General features: G+C 44.6%; 1 protein-coding gene across 1 annotated transcript in view; it reads left to right on the plus strand.

The window, feature by feature from the left end:
• lgr6 (leucine rich repeat containing G protein-coupled receptor 6) overlaps positions 1–25,876 on the plus strand; it is a 36,091-nt gene that overhangs the window by 960 nt on the left and 9,255 nt on the right. The window contains exons 2-6 of the mRNA XM_022741410.1: positions 13,208–13,279; positions 19,659–19,730; positions 21,813–21,884; positions 25,067–25,282; positions 25,458–25,529. Coding sequence (XP_022597131.1) covers positions 13,208–13,279; positions 19,659–19,730; positions 21,813–21,884; positions 25,067–25,282; positions 25,458–25,529 — 504 coding nt within the window. The remainder of the gene's footprint in view (positions 1–13,207; positions 13,280–19,658; positions 19,731–21,812; positions 21,885–25,066; positions 25,283–25,457; positions 25,530–25,876) is intronic.

A 25,876-nucleotide genomic window follows, 5' to 3' on the forward strand; every position in this document is an offset into this window, starting at 1 on the left:
TTGACTCAGAAAATGAATTTAATTCAGTTTTTTTTTGTTTGACAACTTAATTTTAAGGCTTAATTTATTTATCATTTATTATTTTTTACAATTTTTAAATATTATTTGTGAGTTGTGTTTGACGAGCGCAACGCATTAATAAACATACTGTAAATACCATTAAAGAGATGATTATTAATATTATCCATCAATTAATCCCAGGAATTTTTAAGGGCATTATGTAAAAGACAAGAGATGTGAGCAGTTTCTTACACCACCCTTCTGTGGCTTACAGCCAGATCTTTTAAATTGCTTCACTGCATAAGCCTCTGAGGACAGATTAGAGACACTTTGTGATAACTGATATTGAAGCGATAGAAGTTGAATCCAGGAAACAGGGTGTGATAGAACAGTTGCTCACTAGGGGCTCCACAAGTATTACAAGAGTGGAGGGACAGAATTCAGAGGGAGTGAGGAAAGATCAACAGTTTATGTAGCGAACGATTTTTAAAGAGACACATAAAAGACAGCTCGACAGCTTGAATGATGCCTGACTCTTCAGCTGTCTGCCACGGCCAGATTTCACAATGTTCATTTGAAAGTTAAAACACATGCAGAGTTTATGGTGGTGAAATATGGTTACTAACTCCATCCAGGAACCATTCTACCTATGAGAACATCAGGCGCTTGGTCCAACAACGGGGCATGCCACACAAACTAAGCCAGCGCACACACACACACACACACACACACACACACACACACACACACACACACACACACACACACACAAGGGGTGATGAATCTGGGAGTACCAGTGTTGAGACTCCCGGTCCTCCCCTTAAAATAAAAACAGTGATGACCTGAGACTCTCTGTAGAAATCTATAAGTTATCCACTACAACTATGTGTGCGCGCGCACACACACACACACACACACAAATATACACACAAACACACATCATTCCCTACAAACACAAGAGTAATTGTTCATTTCCCCTCGTTACCTAACGGTGGAACTGGACCAATTAGTGAGTTTGAGGGCTGATTTAGAATAAGATAAATAAACTCAGCGACCAACCGCACACGCCCACACACACACACGCACACACACACATTTCTGCAGACGAGAGAAGAAGGGAATGTTAGACACCAGGAGAGATGCCGCAACAAATTAAGATACTGCACACAAGGATCACAGATTACTCTTTTGCTTTTCGCTGATAAAAATCATCAAACACAAACAAAACAACATCCCCCCTCCCTAACCCTGCCCACATGCATACATAACCCAGGACCCAGCGCAGCGGGCTACAGTTTCTCATTTCGTCCTGGAGTGTAAAAGGTTACAACAGCGGAGAGCCGGTCCAATCCCCACCAGGATCTGTCAAACCGTCCAGCACGCCCCGCTGTGCTGCGGAGGCTGGATTAGCCTCCACAGCACACACTGTAGGCTGCCGAGGTCACAGGGATTTGCTTGGGAACAGTCCACATTACAAACCACATCCACACAATGCTGTGAAAGTATATGACATCATTCACCCGTGTCATCGGAGAGCTCTTCAAAGTGAGCGCAACAGTACGTGCTATAGCGGCCGAGAGGGCAATCCAGGCGATGCATGATTCACTCCATTTTCTAGTGTTTACTTGCACACTCAGGGGCGACTCCCCTCCATATAGGTAGAAAAACACTCACACACAAACAATTATATCATAACACTGAGGTGAATTGCAGGATGACTCTGCGAAGGAATTTAACCCTTCGGAAGGCAAAGATGCTTCGAGCAACTCGGAGAGTAAAGTGGGTAGAGATTTATGACAATAATCGTTTCCGTGGGCAACGCATGAAATGAGCTGTCATGTGAGATGCTTTGAAAGCCTTTCTCTTTGATATCAGATTAGAGAGGAAAGACACTGCCCAAGGGTGTGTGTGCATATGTGTTAATGTGTGTTGAGTTGGAGAACACTGCGTCCTGTATGTACATCGGGGATCGTTGCTGTTTTATGTGTAGCTGCAAGCAAAGTAACTTGTCATAAAAAATGGCTTCACAGTGACACAATAAGTAGGCTGTCTGTCAGGCTGTTAGACTCATACCTATTTAAAAGAAATGTTTAATCATGTTGAAAATAATGGATATGTTCATGATCCAGTTGGTGTAACATCCTGTACTTTCAGTTTGGAAGGTTGTCAGGTGCTCATGTTTACACGTCTCACACCTCCCTCAGCGGTCTACACCGTGTGCGCATGGGTGCGTAAGAGGAAAAGAGTGTGTGTGCATTTCGTATGTGAGTCTGGGGCTGGGGTTGAGCAGCGATTAGGTGATGCTTTGTGGTAGCGGTGAGCGCGGTGAACTTCTAACGGTGTTTTGGCCGAGGCCAGGAAACCGCAGCTAGCGCATTACCAGACAGAGGAAAACCAAGGAGTGTGTGAGTGTGCGTGCATGCATGTGTGTGTGTGCGTGTGTGTGTGTGTGTGTGAGGACCACCCAGACTGCTGAGGGGTTTTTTTTTTCAAGTCAGTGGAGGTGAAGCAAGAAAAATAGAAGAAGGGAAGATGAAGAAAAGGGGTGAAAAAAACTGACAAGGAGAAAGGTGAGGATTAGAAATTGGTGACAGAAAAAGTTGTATTGCAAGATTTTGAAGACTTGGTTGAGGTAAAGCAGGAGTACAAACACACACACACACACACGCATATACAAACACAAACACACATACTGTACATACAGATGCAGGAGACAACATCCTGCCTCTTTGTGGTGGCCGTGACTGCAACAGTCGTGTGCGTGTTATTTAGCCATTATGTTGATGGAATGATTCCTATCATGAGAGACCGGGGGTCACACTGTAAACATCATGTCTGACAGAGAGAGAGAGAGAGACACAAAAAGAGAGAGAAATTGTGAGGGATGGAGGGGGGAGGAGGATTATGGGGGGAAGGAATGAACCAAAATAAGAGAAATGTAGAGAAAAGAGAACTCGTGTGTGTGTGTCTGTGTGTGTGTGTGTGTGTGTGTGTGTGTGTGTGTACTGTCAGTGGAGGGTCCTCTATACAGCGCCTATCAGCTCCAGCATCAGTGTCCTGGCTCCAGGCGTCTATGGTAGCCCTCCGCCTCAACTACACTCCCCTCCCTCCCTTCCTCTCTCTGTCTATCCTTCTCCCCCCCACCTATTCTCCTTTCCTCACCTGTTTCCTCTGGCCTCCTTCAGTTCGAAGAAGAATCCATACATTAAGTGCTTGTGTGTGTGTGTGTGTGTGTGTGTGTGTGTGCGTGTGTGTGTGTGTGTGTGTGTGTATGTGTGTGTGTGTGCGTTTTCAGAGCAGGTGTTGAAGCTGGTCATGTAGCACCAAGTGCAAATGTTCAGTCTCTGATGTGTTATGTGCCTCTTAGAAATTCAAAATGAATGCATATAGCTCAGGGCAGCAGGCTGAGAAAAGTGAAGGGTGTGTACCTAAGCCAAATGGTGTAAATGTTTTCAAGGTGTGTGTATGTATGTATGTATGTGTGTGTGTGTGTATGCATGCATGTGTGTCGGGGGTGAGGGGGTGGGGGAGAGGTTGGGTGTTTTTGGCCACAAGCCAACAAACTGTCAGCTGTGATCAGAGTTGGAGAAGAGAGTTACGCACCTCAGATTATACAGAGGAAGAAAACAGTGACACATGCGATCATAGTCATTCTGCTCCGCTTAAAAAGTTGCTCCCTCATTCTCTCTTTTGTTCCTTCCTTCTCATAAACTTGAAGTGTTCGCCTCAAAGTGTCAATTCCTCAGCTCTCTCCTAGATTCCCTGGAGGCCCTGCGGTGACCACCAGCAGAAAAAAGCCACTTCCGCCTGCAACAAAAGTGATATTTATGCCAAAAGGGTGTTGGAGAGAAGGGATAGGCAGTTAGCGCTGGATAGTGCAGTGGTTTGTGGTTTCCTGAGAGCAACCTGGGAGGCTTTTTAAATGTCGCTGAGGGACAGACGGCAGGTAGGCAGGTAGAAGACAACAATGGAAACAATGACGATTCCCTCAGGATCGGCAGGCAGGGAAGACACAGAGGCCATAGTGTTACTCTACCGCTCCATATCCTGTCCTTTAGAAAACAGCAGAAAGCAATCACGACACAAGATCTTGAAGGGAACTAGGGTGGAGGAGGATCAGGGAAGTAAAGCGGAGTATGTCTTTGGACTGCATGTCACAAGCCTATGTGGACTAAACACGGCAGTGGTTACCCATGCCCACCGACAGAATATGTGAATCCGTATGTTTCGTGTGATACCAGCGTGACGCATGTATGACACGGGGGCCAGGAATGTGCTCTCTGTGACGTGTGGTTGAAGGGTGAAGGGCTGCTTCTGACTGAGAGGATTCAGAATGCCTGCATGGCCCAGATTCCTATTCAGCCCCTTTCCAACCCTGGGAATCTATGGGAATGTTTGTGCGTGTATGCGTGAGTGCATGTGTGTGCATGAATCTGTGCAAGTGCACTCGCCCTCTCTTTTCCACTACAGAGAAGGCATTGTCCTATCCTGGGCCAGGCCACGACAAATGTCCCTAAATATCCAAGTGCGTATACACTCATATGTGTGCATCTATACACATGTGCACCAATGACTCATGCGAGCTATTATGTTTTATCAGTGTATACATATGGTCGGATACAACATGCTTTAGACTAGTCGTATCAATTTTCACCACATTTTCTGAAATGGAGCAGTTTGGTTTAAAACAACTTTAGGATTTTATGTCTCCACACAAGTTGTTCCGTTTTCTGCTGCAAGAAGATGCTGTTTACTGCAGTTTGAATGACAGAAGATCCTCTTTGCTGTTGTTGCTCCTCAAAGTTGACATGAGGCTCCCACAATTTTTTTTTTTAAATCATCTTAAAACTGACTTGTTTTCATTGAAATGTTTTTTGTCTCATCTCGTCTGTTTCTTCTAACCCTGACCCTTTTTCTTTTCCCGCCTCTATAAAGCCCCATGTAACGGCTAGTTTGAACAATTCTAAAAGTTAACGACGCAGAAAGTATTTTTGGTACTAAAACGCTGAGAAAAGAATGAAGAGAAAACAGAACTGAGCTGCTGTTTGGATTAAAAATAAATAAATAAATGGCCTTTCTTATTTCACCTAATTTTATAACTCAAATGAACTCAATAATCTCCAAAAACTATGAGCTATATGCATAAATGAGAATGTTTACGCGAGTGTTGATTGCAAAGTGTGTGAGACATAGCTCTCTAAGTTCCCTCAACATGGGTCTGTCTGTCTCTGTCTCCGTATCTGTGTGATCGCTGGCCAGGCCTGCTGACTAAAGTGGCTCATATGGGGCTGGCGGTGTGCAGGTGATGACTAGTAAGAAATCTAATGATACTTAATGCCCTTTCCAACAGCGTACACACACATACACACACACTCTCTCTCTTTCTCACACACACACACATGTACCCACAAGACCCTTATGTGCACATTGCACACAAGGAAAGACATTACACAAGTATGAATGTAGGTACACACATCCTTGCTTGAACACACACACACACACACACACTCACAATCACAATCACAATCACATGCACATACTGACTTAATGATGGTTAATGCCTTATCCAATCTCCCTGTGCAGCATCAAAGCGTCCCACAGAGCAGTGCTGATACAGCGACGCTAGCAGGGATTAGGTCGGGAGAATGGGCCACTGGGACGGGAGTTAGCTAAAGGGAACAAAGAAGCAATCGCAGACACACTTAAATGTCACACACATGTGCACACACCTCAGGGCGCACACACGCACACACACACACACACACACACACACACACACACACATATAGCCAAATGTGGGTAATGGTACAGGAATGTCCAGGAAATGGAAGATGGGATGTAGAAAACAGAAGGTGGAGAGATGAATGTAGAAGGGAGAGAAAGAATGATAAAATCTTTTTTCAGAAGTCTTAATTTCGGAGGATTCGTTTAACTGACCTGAATGCAGAAACAGCAGTCAGGTCACTGACTGGTGGCATAAGGCAATAGTATTACTTCTCGCTACAATTGGACTTCACAGGTGTATTTTCCATCTGCTGTGAAGGGAGGCTGGAGGGAATTCGGCCACTGCAGAGCCTCAGCAACTGCAGCCAGACTTACTCATGTCTCTATTACATGTCTGAGAAGGAGCAAAAGAGGAAATCTGGACTTTTTACATGTGTGGCAAGGGGCCAAACTAAATCTCTTTAAACCAACAGCAGCCACATGTCCTCATTGGTATGGGATAAGATTTCATCGAGTGCTGATCTAAGTTCAGTTCTAGATGTTATCCGTGGGTACAGTTAAATATATGGAGCAGATGAGCTGATCATAGATCTGTGAGCGCAGCAGTTAAGGAGGAGTGAGCCAGGAGTGGATTTGAGCAGTCTTCTAACTAGATCCAGTGTCCTCCTGTTTCTGCCATTCAACCAAATGAAGTCATAATAGAGCCTGACACTAATACTCATCGGGTTTCATTTACTGTTGTATCCACTGCTGAGAATCTGCCTCGAATCAGTGTGCAGCAAAAAAAAAAAAAAAAAAAAAAAACCCTCTGTAAGAGATACCTTTTCAGGATGTGTGGAAAAGTGGTGAAATTTGTAAGCCTTTTCCACACATCAGTGGCATGTGTTTATCCTGTGTTCTTGAAACATTTCTTTTATGTGGCACGAATTGTTAGCTTCGGTTTAGAGAGAAACAGAAAAAAAAAAAAGTTCTCTGGCACTTATCATGTAACAAACATATATGAAAGCCAGACAAAATATACACGCAAAACAACAGATTAGTGGACTATGGGCAGGGCTATGAATGCCTTTCTGCCTTCCAAAGCTATGTCCTACCCACAACAGCTGCCTGTCAGTCCTGTCCACATGTTGGAGTTAGTTGTAGGTTGTGTAGCGTCGACTGTTCCAACACTTCCTGTTCCATTACTGAAGTGCTTGACCTTTCACCCCCCTCCCCTCTTGCTCATGACAGGGTGTGTGTATGTGTGTGTGTGGGAGGACAAGGAACGGACATAGAGTGTGTACATGCACGTGTGTATGTGTGTGTGCGGTATACCAGGGTATGAATAAGTCCCAGAGGGCATGAATATGTTTCCCATGACATGGCCTCAGACTAAACAGCCGCTCTCTCCACCCAGACATCCGCCTGTCATTCTCCGCTAAACCGCAGCAAGCGGAAAAGGGCACAAAACATGGGAACACAAAAACATAGACGCATCTTCCTTTTCGGCCTTGTTATCTCGTCTTTTCTCCCCCCCCCCCCTCTGTTTCTCTGCTCTTTTGTGGCCGAGGCCTCCGTGGCCCTCCTTGTCCAGGTGAAAGACTTCTCCTCGCCCTCTCCCTCGCTCTTTGTGCCCCGTGAATATGAGAGAGAGAGAGAGAGAAAAAGAGAGGGAAAGATAAAGAGAGAGTGCCTTCGGACACAAAGGGCAGTGTACCCCTCCCAGGAAGTCTGGGAGAGAGGGAGAAAAAAAAACACATCTTTAGAGGAAGGAGGAGGGCAGGACAGCATTGTACCCTCCTTCCTGACTCTTTGTGTGTGTGTGTGTGTGTGTGTGTGTGTGTGTGTGTGTGTGTGTGTGCACGCTTATGTGTGACTGCGAGAGAAACTGAATGCCAGAGCAGTCAGTCTATTCAGATAGAAAAAAAAGCAAACACACTTAGACCTCACCCTCACTCACAATACACACACACACACGCACACATTTTCTCTCTCTCTCTTTCACAAACACACACACACACACACACACACAAATTCACACAACCATTTAGGCCCTCTTTAAGGCGGCGCCCGAGCATTGACTACCAGTTTCATTGTGTGGCATAAAAGATCCTCTTTCATCGTGGCCTTAACTGTTTCAAAGAACTAAGCGGAGAGGATCAGACTGGCTGAATCCGACTGAAGACATTACTGTCATAGTTACTGTAAGAGACAGCCAAGGTGTGGCTCAAGCACCGCTAGTGCAGAACTCCTGCCCTCTGGGCAAGGCTCTGGTTGTTGATTTCCACTAAAGATCTATTACTCTAATGTTCCTCACAGATAAGCCGCCTTCAAAGGCGTCGAGCTTACTGCCATTATTGGCTGTTTGTTTGGTAAGACTCTCCACCTGAGTGAGAGAGAAAGGGATTGGCTGGGAGGCAAGAAGAAAGAGAGAGAGAGAGAGCAGAGGAGGAAGTGAGAAGGAAGACCTCAGGCTATGGCTCTGGTGAAGAGATGTGTATATGTAAGAGAGAGAGAGAGAGGGTGAGAGGGTGAGAGGGTTTTATGAACAACATCCCTCTCAAGGGCAGCAATGCCTGCATTGTTATGTACAGTACCTGCACGTACTTAACTTTTCCATACAATGTTTTTTTTTTTTTTTGCTCTGAGACAGTGGGACTCTCTGAAGTCAACTGTATCAAGTCATCTCTCCTCAGGCAGCTCCTGCTCAGCTTTGTCTGACTGACACGTTTCAGCAGTGATGCTAGAAACAGACACCTGACTGCTGATCACATCTGTCCCAGTCTGAGGGTATATTCACTCACCAGGGTGGTCCATCAGCCACCCCACAAAAGCCACCCGGAGCCTGGAGTGTGTATAAGTGCCTGTGGATGTAGCATGCGCGCGCACGTGTGTGTGTGTGTGTGTGTGTGTGTGTTTGTATGACTGTACGTCTCTGAACATAAACAGGGGTGTTTTTCATATGATGTGGCCAGTTGTTTTGCTGCGCTAAATCACCAGCTCTTGTCAGAAATGCTTCCAGTTTGAAATTGGCTACAATGGAGCTAGGGGCGCATTCACACCCACACACACACTGCCTTTGATCACGCAACCGATAACATACTTCAGTAGTTCTGTTGACGGCGAAGAGGAAATATGATAAATCACATTATTGTAACTGTGTAACCTCATGCTCTGGTCGAAATTTGAAACGGAGATGGGGAGAGAAAGAGTGAGTGTGAGCGATAGAGTGGCAGAAGAGAGAGAAAGGGCCAAGGCCGATGAATAGAAATGTACCTCTGCTTCTTCATGCTTCCGTTCCCCCCTTAAGACAAGCGCCCCACCATGGTTACTCTATTAATCACAGCATAAAGCAGTCGAATATCTAGTGCTTTAGCTTTGTTCCCATGCCAAAGCCTCCTCTCTTGCATTCACACGCACATAAGCATGCACACACTTCGGAGAGGAAATACTAAACCATCTATCAGAACATATTGTGTATCTGCAAATCACGGAACAATGGAGGGAATAGGAATGGGAAAATGTCCATTTCGTTTTTCTCCTCCAATTGCTGCAGTATTGGCCTCACAAGCCACTGTGCTTAAAACACACAAATTACATGAACGCACATGAAAATCTAATTCCTCCCCCCGGGAAACAGGAAGAGATCACCGAGGCTTTGTCAGTCCTTCTGTTGATTCAGAGCAAAGGGGGGATAAAAAAAGAAAAGTTGTGAGGCACATTTGTGAGCGTGTTTGTTGAGGGATGAACATGGGTCTCCATGTCTGCATCCTTTGCTCCTAATGCTGCTCAGGAGTCTTCAGTTCGTCATTCAGCAGCAGACAGAGATCTGAGGGGACCAGACGGCCTGTGTGCCTCTTGTCGGTTGAGAGATGTGTTGTTCCGCGAGCAATATCAGGCTCCTTTCTTGACGCCGTGATGGCCAAGATAGGGCAGGACAGTTCCCCACTGAATGCTTGCAGGAAAAATGAAGAGAAGAAACCACATGTAGTTCACTTCTCTCCCCCATACACACACACACACACACAGACCCACAGAGCAATCTGTTGCCATGCCCCGGCAGTGTCCATGTATGATGTGGTGAAAGCGCAACCAGGGACTGTACCCACCACATCTGCAGGCTCACTGGAAAACAATAGGGGTGTGAAAATGAGCGACAGACATCTTACCACGCACACCGCAGCCACCTATAAATGGAAAAAATACTGCACTGCACACACAGACACAGATACTGACACACATACTTACACTCTCTCACACAGGACACACATGCGCACACACACACACACACACACACTCAGACATTAGAGATGCCCATAAAATGGGGACACAGAAACCCCAATTCTAATTTTGAAACTCCACTACGCTGCGGAGCCTGCAAAATCTTTAACCGCTCTCTTTCTCAATTCTTTTGTGGCCGTTTATTTGCGTTGAAAATATCTGCACGTCACAGCGCCAGCCGACACAATGCACATGTGGTAGTCATCAATCATAATTATCATGGTTTAAAAAAGCCACAGCTGTTATTTGATTTTAAAAACAAGCCATAGCGCAGCGCCTTCCAACGATACGTCAAGTTGTCAGCGGAGGCCTTGGCCTGCGCAGCAGAAATGTCTCTCTCTCTCTCTCCGGCTTCCCAATGAGCTCGTTGGAGAGCACAGCCGAGCTGAGCTGCATTCAACCTTTCCCCATGACTCACCACTGTGTGTCTTTATTTTTAAACATTTTCTCTCTCCTTTGCTGCGTGTTTATTCTGTCTGAGTGAGGCCGCTGTTATGGACTTCACACAACGTTTGTTTATGGCTTCTTTAATCAGGACCAGATAACGGAGAGCTGTCTCCATCCATGGGCGCATCCCCAGAAGCTGGGTGATGTGTATGTGTGTGTGTGTGTGTGTGTGTGTGTGTGTGTGTCTGCATGTGTGTGTTGCTATGCCTTAATGATCCCTCTTGAATGTTCCGATAAATATTTTTCTCAGTAGAGTATTAGTACACAGACAATAAATAGGATTAAGGTGTGTATGTATATTGTTCACGAGGCCCCGTGTGAGCTTCCTGTGTCATAAGTGATGTCACCCAGTCGTGATTATGTCAGTTTATTCACTGTTACTGCTCGCTGTGTAATTTCCATGGCAACTTTGTTATCACTTATATTTACCTCTGACTTTAATCAAGCAGTAGTGCATTACACTTGTTGTATTCGTTCCCAAATTACTGCCTGGAGCTCGAGCAGATTGTGCCAAAAAATGGGACAGACATGAAGCATATAATTTACATGACATCACCGCAGAGCATTTGTGGAGAGCTAGGCTCAAGGTCCCATGATAGCATGGGAATGTCAGCAACAGTGTTTGAGGTCGTAACATATAAAAAGTAATCAATCACATATTATTTGTTAATTTGCTTGATTATTTTACTTTTATTTATTATTTTTTAAGAAACGTATTACATTGCTTAAAGAAGCTGATGAGGTGCACCTGAAAAGAGATTATACCGTATATTCTAGATTTACCATGTTTACTGCTTTGTTAGTTCAGCTATGTGTCATTCACATGCAACAGCAACATTTTCAGAGAGTATACAACATACGCTTTGAGTTTAAAAGATGCATGGAGTTTTTCTTGTCACAAAGATTGGATCACATTCAACTATTCACAGCAACCTTGTCTGTATCCTTAAAGCCTTACAAACAAGTTGAACGAATTTCCTTTACCCTGTAAAACATTTGTAAAGCCTTTATTAAGTGTTTTACAACCAGCATTGTTTACTCTGACTTGTGATCCCCTTATTCTCCTCTTTTATTTGCCCATTGCTACCTTTTTATGGCACATTACTCACAAAAGCTATCAATATGAACCATTCTCCACAGTTGACATAAGTGTGTATAATGACACTCCTGTGCTCATGGTGTGCCAGCAGTGCATGAGGTACAAATAACACAGGGACCTGCGTATCAAAACATGCAATAAAGTAATGGTGATGTGAGTAATGACACGGGAAGATTAATTCCCTACTTTGTTCGGTGGAACCATTTTTGGTTGACTGATCGAAAGCATCCAGGCCGCATGTGTCCTTGAGTAACACCTTGAACCCCCTCGCTCTTCAGTCGGACCTCCCAGGAGGGGGGCATCCGTAACAGGAAATTCCCGTGCATGGAAACTAACATGCCATTATTATGCTTTCATAAGGAAAATAGTCGATGTCAGCAGAGGCTGTAAAAAGACTACATAATTATCTGACCTACAAAATCTCATGGCAAAAAGGACATGGTAGAGACGGCAAGCTCTTCAAATGTTGAGAACACACCTCCTCCCACCACATCCCAGAGCCTAGTGTTAAACTTTGTCAAGGTAACAAGCTGTTGGTGCACGGGATTTGTCACTATTGCTAAATATGACTGGCAACTCAAATACCCAAATTTGTGAAGAGCGTGTTGCTGTGCAGTGTTTTTTTCCACATCTCCCCTGAAGCTGAATATAGATCACGCCTGTGGATAGATCCATCCAGCCCCCCGTCAGCTTGGCTGCCTTGACAAACAAACAGCCCGTGTGTCAAAACTCCCAAATGCGAAGAGCTTCTGAGAGCACAGTTTACACTTGCTAGCCCGGTGGTCTGGCTTTATGAGCAATGGTTAGTGTCATATACACATACACACACACACACACAGACACACACGCACACACAGACACACATGCACATACAAGCCTCACTCTTGAAGACTCATGCGGGACCCCAAGGGCTGTGAAAGCAAAGAAGGGGTGACGTAACACCTCCTTGCTTTCATTGTGTTTATCAAAGAGATGACCTTACATGACTGGTGCCACAAGGTTATATATGTTTTCTACCAGAGGCTGACACATAAGTCGTCCGTGTGTGTTGAACGTGAACGCGCACATGCGTGTGTGTGTGTGTGTGTGTGCATGCATGCATGTATCCGAGCATCCTGCACCTCTCCCTCTTTGACCGCAGCGCAGCTGCGTCAACACTCACCCCACAACACACCCTCTCACGTCAGAGTGTGTGTCAGAGGGACAGAGAGAAATGGAGTGTGTCTATGTTACAGCTCTGAACAAAAGGGGGAAGGAGGTGGTCTCCTGAGAAACCTGGGGCAGAAAAAAAAGGAAAGAGAGGGAGAGAGCGAGACGGAGAGGGAAAGGGAGATAGATATGAAGGGAGACTGAGGGGTCAGATATAAGAGTAGGTAGAGTGAGACATCTGGAAAAGAGAAAGAGTCACTGGGACGAGGAGGAAATTACAGCTGCCCAACAATGATTCATTGGGGAAAATTCTCATCTACATCTCCTTCTCCTCCCTTTCGTCCTCCAACCTCTCTACCTACCCCTCTAACCTCTCTGAGTCGTACTCCCACTCTCGATGATTGATCTCCATGTGAAAAGTATTCAAACATCTGTAATTTTACATGTCCAGAGTACCTGAAAAGAACATCGATAAGGTATACGCTGATTGATACTTTGATATTGATGCTCCCTGTTTTCTCTCTCTAGGGATCTGAGTATGAACAACATCAGTGAGATCCAACCCAGAGCCTTCCACCGATTACACCTGTTATCAGAACTGTGAGTACAAAATCATTCACCTCACGTTCAATTATTAAACCTCCATAGCCACAACTCACTCATGACAAGAAACAGTCGTTCCCCGAGCCGCTGATATGTGCAGACCTCGGTGATGGGGATTGATGACTCTGGCCTGCCTCTGATCTCTCCTACCAAGAAACTGCCTGCAGCAATATACTAGTATATCGTGGGATGTCCACAGAGGGAGGCGAAAGGGAACCTGATATTCACTCAGAGAGTGAATATACTCTGTGATATTCACTCAGAGAGGGAATATATGGTCCTCAAAGTGTTTAGAGAGCAGGTTCTGTGCTCAGCATCCAAGCCGCTGCTTTCTTGCGCTCCTTGACTTTGTTTCAGCTGGAGAGCTCAGCAGGAGCAGTATACACGTAGACACGAGCCCTTGCCAAGACAAACACACACTATAGGAGAACGTCAGGAAAGGACTGAGGAAGAGAAAAGAGAGCAAAGATCTTTTTTTTTGTTTTTGTTTATAGCCTTAGGTGTATGTATGGCTGGGCATCATTAGAAATATAGTTGCTGAGACACTAAATGGGTTAAATGCCAAAACAGACATGATTCTTAATACTTTTCTATGTTGGTAACATTCAATATTTTTCCACCAAAAATGTAATTTAACAAAATAAACAATCTATTGCCAACAAAACTGTACTGTAAAACTGTAAAAATTAACTTAAATATGATTTGAATTTGGGCATATCTGATCTCAAAATAAGCAAACAAGACTAAGAATTTGACTCTGCCGCTGCGTCAAATGTCTTGCCTTTTTTACTCTGTGCTAACACACAGTTTGGTCAGCACTTCACAAAGTCAAAAGTATTGGTTTCATTCTCACAGGGCTGATGAAAGAACACATGCTGTAGCAAAATCCCAAAACGTTTTGAACACATTTTTCGGTGGACCTCACCGATATCTGATCTGACCACTCAGCAGAATTTGGCTAAGTCTCGGTTTGACAAAGGCTGCCCACAGATTTGCCCCAAGGGTGTGAATGCGTGTGTGTAAGTGTGTAGTAATTCATGGGGGCTTATGTGTGTATTGCAGCCTTCACCTGATTCTTTCACTTCTGAAGCCTGCAGAGTATGTGTGTGTGTGTGTGTGTGTGTGTGTGTGTGTGTGTGTGTGTGTGTGTGTGTCTGCATGGGGTGTTTGAACAGTCCGCTGTTTTCTTTGCTAATTCTTGCAGCTGCAGCCTGTGAGGCATGAGCTAATGATGATGAAAGCAAAAGGTTTGCTGGATAACCATTCAGTTGACTTTGAATCACAGTCAAACTGGGACTGAAGAGTAGAACAAAGCTGAGCGAAGTTTTATGACACCTTGAAGTTACAGAATTAAATTCAAGACTTTGATTCATTGTCATTACTTGAATTGCTGATGTGAACTTTCGCTGTCGTGAAAATGGTAAAGGTCAGACATTGCTGATGGCGTAATAATCAGAAACACACAGAGCAGAGTGATGCTGAACATTAAAGCTGACATTTGGCTGCATTGGGGAAACGGGGGTGGGGGTCTTGGATGCAGCTTCACCTGCAGTGTTTGTCCAGACATAATCCTCCCAGTGTTTTACAACCCTGTTGATCTTCCTTCCTCTGTATTGCTCTCATGTTCTGACATTTTATGGAGACGTTCTGTTGCTTTGTAACTCTTCCAAGGAGGATGTTCCTGCCCCAAAGCCAATTTTTATAGCCTGCTGACCATCTCTGGGGCTGAAAGGAGAAGCACATTTCTGACATCCACTCACGTCTAAGAATGTTTGGAAAGATGAAGCATGGCAGGTTATGGTAAACACATTATAATTACAACAACTTATAGCACTTAGAAAATCAAACTGAGGCTCTAAACACACATATGGTCGGCTTGAGAGAGAGCGTTTGATGTGGGTCGACAGCACTTGTTGGTAGCACAGGGAAAGGCAAGGGCCAGGCATGTTGTGACTGGTAGAGTGATAAATTGTTTGATGTTGGGCTCTACCTCCCTGCCTGCTCTCCCTCACTCTATCTCCCTCCTTTCCAATTCATTTCTGTATCCCCCCATCTCCATTTCACTGCAGGCTATTGCAAGCTGTAGTTGCTGCCTTTCATAGTTTTTCTGCTTTTTTGGGTGCTCTCCAAATTCTTACAAACCAAAACACATCTGCTTATGGCAAGAAGTCCAGCTTTCATTCAGTTGTACACTATGGGGAGGAGAGGGAATAAAATCTTATGAGCCACATGCAGAGGATCTTTCTGAAGCACTGCTCAGAAATGGAAATGGTATCAAGCTGCCTCTCATCTCTTCCCTCAGTTCTCAACTCTTTAGTATCAAAGTGCAAACAACTAATCCCTTTGAACCTCAAATAAGGTGATTAAATTATTTCACAAAGCAGGTAGCAAATCTCGCCAGGCTAAACCTCCCTTTGATTCATTGCGGCATTAATATTAATAATAAGATGTAAGTGTAATCGCCCCGCCCTCCAGGCCTTTCTCTAACTCAAAGGCCTTATTTCTAAATATTATTGTATGATCTCAGATCCCTCTTATTAAGCCTTCATTTAGTGCTTTGATCAGTGAATCACCTCTTAATTCAAATACACAAACCTGCACGCAAATGTCAGACGGAACATGAAGAGAGGCGACTGAGAGGCACGCTGCGTGTCTATGGGTTAATGAGAGGGCAGCAATGCCCGCACTCAGGTACAGACTCTGAGACTGGTTGCTCATCTACCTGACATATCAAAGACATCCCCTCTCTTCAAACACTATCTATTTGTGATCTAATTGCAACTTGGAAGTAGCAGGGGGTAGTTTTAGGCATGACTGTCCCCCTAGAAGCCCTTCCTGAAAACTACTTTAGAAGGCGACATTGGTTTCTGGCTATCATCTGTATCAAAGTCCATGCTGTTTGTACCTCCGGAGATCACATTTCCCTCCGCCTTTTTCCTTTGACTCCCTTCGTAATCAGCCGAGTCTCTCATGCTCATCTTATCATTATCTGTAGCTATCACTCACCTCCTAAATACAGAGCTGAAATCAGACCATTCAGAACGACCTGACAGGTAAAACAATCTCACTGGATTTTCTTAAACCCCCTATCAGTGCAAATGAATGTGCGTAGAATATGGTGCTAGCTTCTGTTATCAGCTTAACACTGAAATTCTGATAAATCTGTCTCGTCAGTATCCTCCCACTCTGGAATATCCATACTGCCTGGGCTTCTCCAGCCCTGTGAGATTACACTAAGGTGCTCTCCAGCTATCACACAAATGAAATCCAAATGTAAGAGGAGAGAAGTGGTGAGTGGAGGCCAATGCTGCCCTGCTTGTCTTCCCCTTGGTGATAAGATTGTCTGCTGATAGGCCAGGAGTATGACGTAGGTGAGGGTTAAGGGGTTACAGTATTGGCTGTTTTGATAGTCCAGGTGCACAACACATCTGGGACTATCTAGGTCAATTAAAACTTTTCCTTTTAGTGTTGCCAACATTGGTTTTTGTCTGCTTGTCTCTTTCCCCCGCCCACAAACACGCACCCACATACATCTCACACACCCGCATGCACACACACACACACACACACAGTTTCCACATGTCTATATTTTACTCCAGTAATTTCAGAGGTTAACACCAGGTTAAGTGGTTGGTCCTGAGGCTGGACCTCTGAACAGAAGGAGGGATAACATTTCTATTGATGGACCAAGGGTGAAAAAGGTCAAACATGCATATGTAGCTACAGATACACCCACACATGAACTGTCCTCTCTCCGATAAGACCGGTTTATCCTCTCCATCTTCTTTCATCACTGACTCCTATCAACCATCCTGGTCCTGCTGCCACTATGACGTCCTATCACTGCCTGAGATAGCATCCCAAAATATGACGCTGTCTTCTCTCTCTAGGTCTTTAATCCATCGTTTTGTTTATTCTTTTGAGGCAATAGGACATGGCAATACATCGGACAATCAGAAGTTGGTATGCTTCAGTAAAGCCCTAACTGATCAGCTCTGATAGCAGGGTGGTCTCACCTTTGTTACGAGCAGCACCCCTCCCTCTGTTCTCCCATACGTTTGAACTACACTGGCTTCTGTTATTTTATCTATAAATCACTTCAATAGAGCTGAATTATGCTGAGGAGGAATTTTTATCTACGCAGTCCAGGGGCCAAGAAAAATTCTAACCATCCCCAAATCAAATTAAAAGAAAAAACAGTTGGAGCCACGGTTTGACAAGAGCAAGGCGCCTTTCATTAGAATGAGATTGATGTGGAACGACTAGGAGGCTAAGTGCGGAACATTCACTCATACGTGCGATCATTTACACACGCGTACACACATAAATACGCACGCTGATATCATGGAAACAGTTGGTCAATGGCAACTGCCGGTGTTCTGTTGATGTCTATCAAGAACGCCTGAACAATTCTTTCCTTTTTCAATATCCATCTTCACTTTCGACATAATTATCCATTTGACAAATGAAGTCGGCAAGAAAAAAAAAAAAAAAAAAAAAAAAAAAAAAAAGAAGCATGATTCCACTCTAATGCTGTTTTGGCTCCAATGGTGCAGCTAATAGAGAAAGGCTGGGTTGGCAGTACGATATGCACATCATACCATGGCCTTAACTACAATGTTTGTTTTCTAAAACTCTAAATTACTGGCGCTCCTCATCCCCGCATAGAAAAGACATTTATTTTTCTTTGGTGCTACCTATATCTTTTTTCCATCCAGTGCGTCTGTAACCAATCATTGCATTTGAGCAGGAACCAAAAGAAGGCACTTAGGGGTCTTTGCAGAAAGAGGCTTAGATCTATTTTACTGGTGTCAGGACCTCAGCAAGGCCTATTGAAACAGTTACCTCTGGAAAAGTAGCTATTGAAATGCTCCCTGGTGACCAGCTTGTGCAATAGCGGAACCTGAAATGGTATTGAAGTAGCAGACCTATGGTGCTCAGAGGGACAACAAACGGGCAGTATACAGGTTTCTTTATGAGTGCAAATCAGATGTTAGAGCAAATTGAACTCCTTTATCTTTAAACAGGAATGAATATTGGAATTTGTAGGGTCAAAGCGCTGCAGTAGCTACAGATTAACCCTCTGTCATCTGTGTCTTTCATCTCCGAGAAAATATTGAGACATCATGTGGTGCAGTCAACGTCTGTTTGAATGAGTTTTGACTGTGGTTTGAGCGGCATGACTAAATACCACCATAATAGCTTGGATAACGATCAGTCCATTTTCTGTTCTAGTAAGCCGATGTGGGTGTGCATTTATCTGTAAATGCAGGTGAGAGTGTGTGTGTGTTTGTGTTGATAAATACGAGCTCTATAAGAGTCCTAAACTGTGCTGAGTGTGAGATTTGGCAGGCGCAGGGGAGGGTTGTGCGGTTTGCCACTGCAAAGTAATGAGACAGACATGTTGACATGGGTGTCAGATGTCAGAGGGAGTTTGCTGGGAGCCCTTGTCCATTACCATCTGGATGATAGTGGTTTGGAAAGGCAGACAGCGCTCTATATCAATATTTCAATATCCAAGCACTGATGGAAAAACTCAGCCAGAGGCAGGCTGCTTAGCATAAGGCTGAAATGTCAGGCAAATGTCACCTTTAGAACAACGGCGTGAGGAGGAGGATGTCAGTGAGTAACTTTTAACTTTTGTGTGTGTGTGTGTGTTTAATAAAAGTGGGTGGTCTCGAGCTGTGAAGACAAAATCTGTGTTTAAACTGTGCTTCCAGCTCGTGACCTTGAGAGTTACTCTGCTGGACTGAATGTTATTTATTTGGACATCTTATACACACTCACAAATGACCATTAGGTGCTGTGTTTGATAAACAAACTGATTGGATTGCTTGTGTGAATGTGTGTGGTTTTTCTCCCTCGCTGTCCTCAAGGCCCCTCAGAACGAGCCCAATTTACCTCAAGGACATGGAAAATAGCACACACACTCACACTGCACACACACCAGCTCGTGCACACTTATATAGTATACACCTTACTCTATACACACACACATAAACACACCCCCATATGCACAAGCAAATATACTTTCACGCTGCACTTGTTGACCCAGTCTCAGTCTCATTCAATTCAGTCTTTACTCACTCATCAGAGCTCCCAGGATTGGTTAAGGTTTCAGGATGTGCTTTGGGCCAATAGCAGCCACACTGAATGGAATAGAATATTGTTATTTGCATACTGCCCCAACAGTAACCCCGAAGCAGGAACTCAAGGATGAAGTCATATCACAGTTCAATCCAAAAACGTAGAGTATAACAAAAGGCAAAAAACTTCTCTTATGAGACTTATACATTTTTTTGTGTATGCGGTTATATTTCATTTTTCACTTTTATATTTTGTTCTCTCCTGTTTGATCTCCGTGTCTCTCCCCTAGGCGTATCTCAGGGAATCAGCTGAGGTATATCTCAGGCCACGCTCTCCAGGGTCTCCACAACCTCAAAGTTCTGTAAGTAACCTCCTTCTCTCTCCCTCCCTATCCCACTCTGGTGGTTCAATCCACATCCCAGGTGGGTTGTTCCACTCCAGCCTTTCAGGGGGAAGGGGGCTGTGCTCCCGCCTTGAATAAAACACACAGGCCACGCATCATTAACTGCAGTTAAAGTTTATGGGCTGGGGGAGACCTGCCCTGCTTGCAGCTCCTTCATTCCTAAACAAGCCCTTTTTCAGTTGCAAGAGTACACACACACACACACACACACACACACACACACACACACACACACACACACACACACACACACACACACACACACACACACACACACACACACCCACACACACACACACACACACACACACACACACACCCTCACAGGTGTAATGCAGGGACCTCCCAGTCACACCACCCACCGAGATTACTGTAAGTGACAAAAAAAAAAAGAACTTAAAAAAAAAAGCCACTCAAAGCTGTTCTCTTAACACCCCATTTCTCATAGTGTATTCAGAGCCTTATGATCCATGGCCACCAACTGTTAGCACTGCTGTGAAGTATTAAATCACAAAAATGTGCAAAGCAACCATAAAAACCATAGTACCTTCTGACTTGTGAGTGCGGCATCTAATGAGTTGTGGCCATACCTCTAGTGGGTGCAAGACAAGGGTATTAAGGAGGTTTTCATGAGCCTTGGCAACCAACTCAATTCCTTTTGGACCCTGGCTGAGAAAAGATTGAGAAGCCCTGCCGCAGAATATAAACCTAGCTGGAGAACTGTGGTTTGTAATTTGGGGGAATCTGGGGGGATTACCAGGAACACAAGTCGATCTTCTCTCACCTTGTGTTGTGTAACTCACCAAGACAGAATGAGTGAACCAGCCATGAATTCATGCACACATATCCTGAATTCGTACATGCTTCACACTATGACACCCAAGCTACCTTTGGACGGTCTTTTTGACTTAAGAGCAGCTGAGCTGTTTGTTTCCTTCCTCAATATATTAGTTGAAGTCAGTCTGTGTTAAACACAGATAGACTGCTGACCTTGTGTAGCGTAGCCACAAGGTCTCTGACTCTCTCTCTCTCTCTCTCTCTCTCTCACACGGACACGCACACAGACACACACATACACACACACAAACACATACAGAAACACAGAGGAAAGGTTATGAACCCAAAGTGCAGTACAGAGAAGCTCCCCATGGGGAATTTCTTTGAAAAAGGAAAAGACTCAATAGAGTGTATTTATCATGGCATCATCATCCCAGTGGAAACATTCCCCTGATCCTCTCAAACCTGAGCAGCATTTTTTCTTCCCTAAAGCAATCATCATATCTTACACAGAGCACTGTTGTGAAATACTCTACACTATGAAATTATGTGACACACTGAGTTATGTAAATGAATTTGGAAGAATATACTCTTTACATCTTGAGACGTGCAGAATGCACTGCATTGCCAACATTGTATCCATCACCTCTAGCAAAATAAATGAATGCATAACTAAGATTTTCGGAATTAAATATCTGTTTCACTCATGGCAGAGAAAGCATCACGATTGTTTCATACTCACGAAGACAAAAAGACACAGAATTCTTATCACGTATTAACCTTACTGTAAGAGCAGATATTTAACTGTTGCTGTGACGTTACAGGGGTTACACTGACAGTCTCACAAAGACCGGCTACTGTGGTACCATGATACCACGATAAAGGCATAATGGCACTGCTGACAGCAACACACTGGAGACTGGTCACCATGAAAAACTTGAAAGAAAAGAGGGAGAGAAAGACAGAGAAAGAGAGGGAGGGAGAGGAAAGAGAGAGGGCTATTGTTTGCTCCCCACTTCCTCCTCGCTTTTTGCTCCATTCTTCTGAGAATGACATCAGCAGCCCACCCAAGGAGCTTCTCTTTTTCTTTTCCTCTAACCTTCATTCTCTGCTTCTCTTCAAGCCTTCCCTTCTTGTGTCAGATTTCCCTCACTATGGAATTATTTGTTCTGCCTGATGTGCCCTCGTGCACAACACATACACTCCATCACCTATAGACACATGGTATGACCTATAACTGAATAATCTGCATGTGCCTTTCAGAATGCTACAAAACAACCAGCTGGAGAGACTTCCTGATGATGCTCCATGGGATCTACCCAACCTACTGTCCTTGTGAGTCTCTCTCTCTCTTATACACACACATATACACACACATATACACACACACACACACACTAATCATGCTACTCTACCTCATCTAGCAGGGAATGAAACATCCCCTGGCCACCCACCCACACATCTCAGCTCTAACCGCAATGCAGGTATAGAGTACCACTGACATATTACAGACCATACCCCAATGCCGGCAGCAATAGTTCTGCGTTCAGTGCTGTACTGCCTGACGGTAGGAGTCACAGCCCGACTGTGTCAGTGCAGTTCATGGTAGCATCTGGAAGCCATGAGGGAAACAGCAGACACTGCAGGCCGGGGAGAGCATCTCCAATGAGCTGTGAAACAACCCCATTTTCCATCAATTCCCCCTCTCTTCCTCCTCCGCTCCTCTCGTCCGTTCTTCTCCCACCACCCACACCGCTATCCCCCTGGCTAATGAGAGTGTTTGGTGGCTTAATTGTCTCATCTGTGGGGTCAGTGTACATTTGTATGTGTGTGTGTGTGTGTGTGTGTGTGTGTGTGTGTGTGTGTGTGTGTGTGTGTGTGTGTGTGTGTGTGTCTGTGTGCATGTTTGGGCGGGTGCATGTGGACCACCTCATCTGTAATTCCTCACCCCTACCCCGTCTCTCCCAACTTTGTACCGCACACGTACTCCACATCCCAGCTTTCCAAATTAATAATTCTTTGTAAATATCCATAGAGCCGTTTCCTTCATCACACAGACGCTCTCAAATTGCTGGAGTCGTAACATAGGAGGGGCGTGCGCATGGAACTCCTCTACCACCTACAACGTTTCCCCGTCTGGTATAAAGCAGGCCTGCTCTCGCTTAATACAGTCACCAAGCCTGCACACACACTCACACATCTGTACACACATACTGCACTCACATCCAGGCACAATAGCTCAGGCTGTCCTAATGTGAGTGTGCATGTGTCTGAATTAACAATTTTTTTTCATGTTGATGTCTCCGTCTTCAGTCTATGAGTGTGTGTTTTTTGTGTGTGCACAAGCGTATGTGTGGTCTTCTCTTAATTTCTTCAGATAGAGATCGTCTCAAGTAATGAAACACACACACACAGAGCCAGTGTATAGAGACGTACCTTGTCATTACAGTAATGATAAGCCCAGTGGAGAGAGATTACTGGAAAGGCTTTGGAGAGTGAAGCTTGTCGGCGCCTCTCACTGACATAAAACACACCAGGTAAAAAGAAAGAGAGACGGCATCTGAGTCAGCACATGGGTTTTAAATTGGTATAAATGTATAAAGGAGGCTTTCATCCAGAATAAATCATGACTTAATCTCGGACAAGAATCCTTTTGTCAGCAGAGAACTGAAACCGAGTCAAGAAATTTGTCTCACCACTTGGAGCAGGCTAATTACAACATGCAGTGCGAGTGCTGTTGTTTAGTTCGGTGCCATCAGACAGCAGACAGATGTGTTTTGGGTTCCAACCCACAGGTTAAGCAGCGTAATCACCACTGATGAGTTCCACAAGCCACATTAAATCAACATAACCCTGTTTTTATAGATTTGAATCAATGTAGTGAAACGTGCTTCTCCAAGTTCCTCGTTTTTGACCATCTAGAGAATTAAACCACTGGAGGCAGATTGACAGATCTCCAGGATCATTTAAGTGAACTTTCTCTTTCTGTCTCTATTTCTCTCTCCTATAATCGTACCACAGACTTTGATGTGATGGACAGGAAATAGTTGCAGCTTTATTGGCTTCTGTGGAACATTCCTGGTTCTGTCTGGACCTTCTAGAGACCTGGCAGGTCCACCCAAAGGAGCAATTATTATTTTTGCCCTGGAGAACAAACCAGGAAGTTGAATGGGTCTTCCGTAGCTTTCATCCTGCGATTCGGGTCAAGGACAAACAATGTCCACAGTTGGAGCGCACAGCATGCACAAGGACGATGTTTTAGCACTGACAAATGTGTGTGTGCTCAGGAAGTAGAGAAGATGAGAACTTTCTGAAGCTGTTTGTGTGTGCACATACACACATTCATGTGTATTTACATGTATGCTGGAGGGTGTCTCCGTGTGCCTGTGTGTGTGAGCATCTGCCAGTGTATACAGTTGCCTCTCCTGATGGAAAATTTCCCTGGGGAGAAAAGCCCAGGGTTCAGAGTTCAAGTTCAGATTTCACTTTGATGATGCTGTTTGTTTGGTGAAGCCTCTGAGGGGTGAGGAGGCTGAGGAGGAGCTGCAGCACGAGAATCAAAGAACCTCGGTGGAAGATTGATAAGGGAGGATGTTTGAAAGACGAACAAGAGTTAAGGAGTGAGACGCAAAGGGGTTTGCGGCGGCTGGGAGTGCATCAATGAAGATGTAAGAAACAAAGTGTGAGTGCGAGAGGAGCCGGAGGGAGGAAAAGGAGATTAATGAATGAGTGTGAAGGGCCAAAGAAAGAAGAATAGCAGGAGGAAGTGGTCTCAGCTTGTCAGCTCTGCCCCGAGGGGATCATTCATCACTATGGACTGTGTGTATGCATGTGTGCATTTACGTGGGGTGTGTGTGTGTCACAGTCCACACTCATTGCCTGTGGGGTGAAGACAGTGAGAGAGGGGACAAAGGTTTGTTAGGTTTTGTATGGCTGAAGAGATGAAAGTGCGTGTGTGTGTGTGTGTGTGTGTCCGTCCGGTGTCATAAATTCATTAGCTGAAAGGAGTTGTGTTTGTTTTTGAGCGGTGGAAACATCAGGGACTGAGGGCGACAGCTAGACTCCAATGGAAAGAGCGAAGGAGGGAAGAACAGCTGAAGATGTATCTTGAACTTTTCCTTCCTTCTTCTGTCTTTCTCCTTTTCCAGACGTTGAGGGAAGAAGGCTTTACACAAGGTGAAGTGAGGTAGAATAAAACAGACTCGCCACAATCGTTCCTACTCGTTTGTGTCTCCGTCATCTTACATTTCATACATGTCTGTGCTAGTGAAGCTAGACATGGCTTATTTAGCATGGGAATAAATCATAATGAGACACATTTAAGAAGTTGCAGCAAAGATGAAAGAAGGAGAATAAAGGGCGTGTAATTCTCATAATAACCTTCCTGTAAGCCAAAGTGCTTCAATGCCACAACACACTAACGCACACACAAGCACCGATACACATGCACATAAGCAAACATACTCTACTTAGACTTGGTAATTATCTCTCTAAGCTCAGTTCCTCTCACCCTGCAGGCGTCTTGATGCTAACCTGTTGTCTGAGGTTCCGGCTGGGACCTTTAGAGGGGTTCGCTCTCTAAGACACCTGTGGTTGGACGATAACTCCCTAACAGAGATCCCAGTGACGGCCCTGGACTCTCTGCCCTCCCTGCAGGCCATGACGCTGGCCCTCAACCAGATCACTCACATCCCAGACTATGCTTTCACCAATCTCTCCGCCCTTGTCGTACTGTAAGTGACATCTTGATTTGTTTACTTAAAACTCTCCTGAGTCCGGGTTTCTCAACTTACCAGAGAAATTATTTGTTCCGCTGACTTAGAACAGGGCGGAGATGATTGTAGTGTGGAAACGTTTTTCAGAGAGTAATTTCTGATTTGTTGAAAAATATTTGTGGCCTTTTTCCAGGCATCTCCATAACAACCAGATCCAGAGCATGGGTGCGAGATGTTTTGAAGGTTTACACAGTCTGGAGACACTGTGAGTATCTCGCTCGCACGCATGCACACACGCACGCACGCACGCACGCACGCAAGCACACACATACACACATACACACATAAGGACGCACACAATCCTACATGTATGCACCCTGAAATGATTTCATAGACCCAAATGAGTACCTCCTCTGTTTCCCCAAACACTAACGCAGGCTTTGTGATGACAAAGTATCAGCAAGTATCAACATTCATTTGGTATGGTAGTGTTTACAACAATCACATAGCCTTAGAATAACCCTAAGACATATGAAGAACTCCCTGATGTATAACCTTAACAAGGTAATAAAACCAAGAGCCAGCAATTTATTCAAATTGTGTGTCTAACTA

The sequence above is a fragment of the Seriola dumerili genome, unplaced genomic scaffold (genome assembly GCF_002260705.1).
Source record: "Seriola dumerili isolate Sdu_G_001 unplaced genomic scaffold, Sdu_1.0 BDQW01000056.1, whole genome shotgun sequence".
In the NCBI taxonomy this organism is placed as follows: domain Eukaryota; kingdom Metazoa; phylum Chordata; class Actinopteri; order Carangiformes; family Carangidae; genus Seriola; species Seriola dumerili.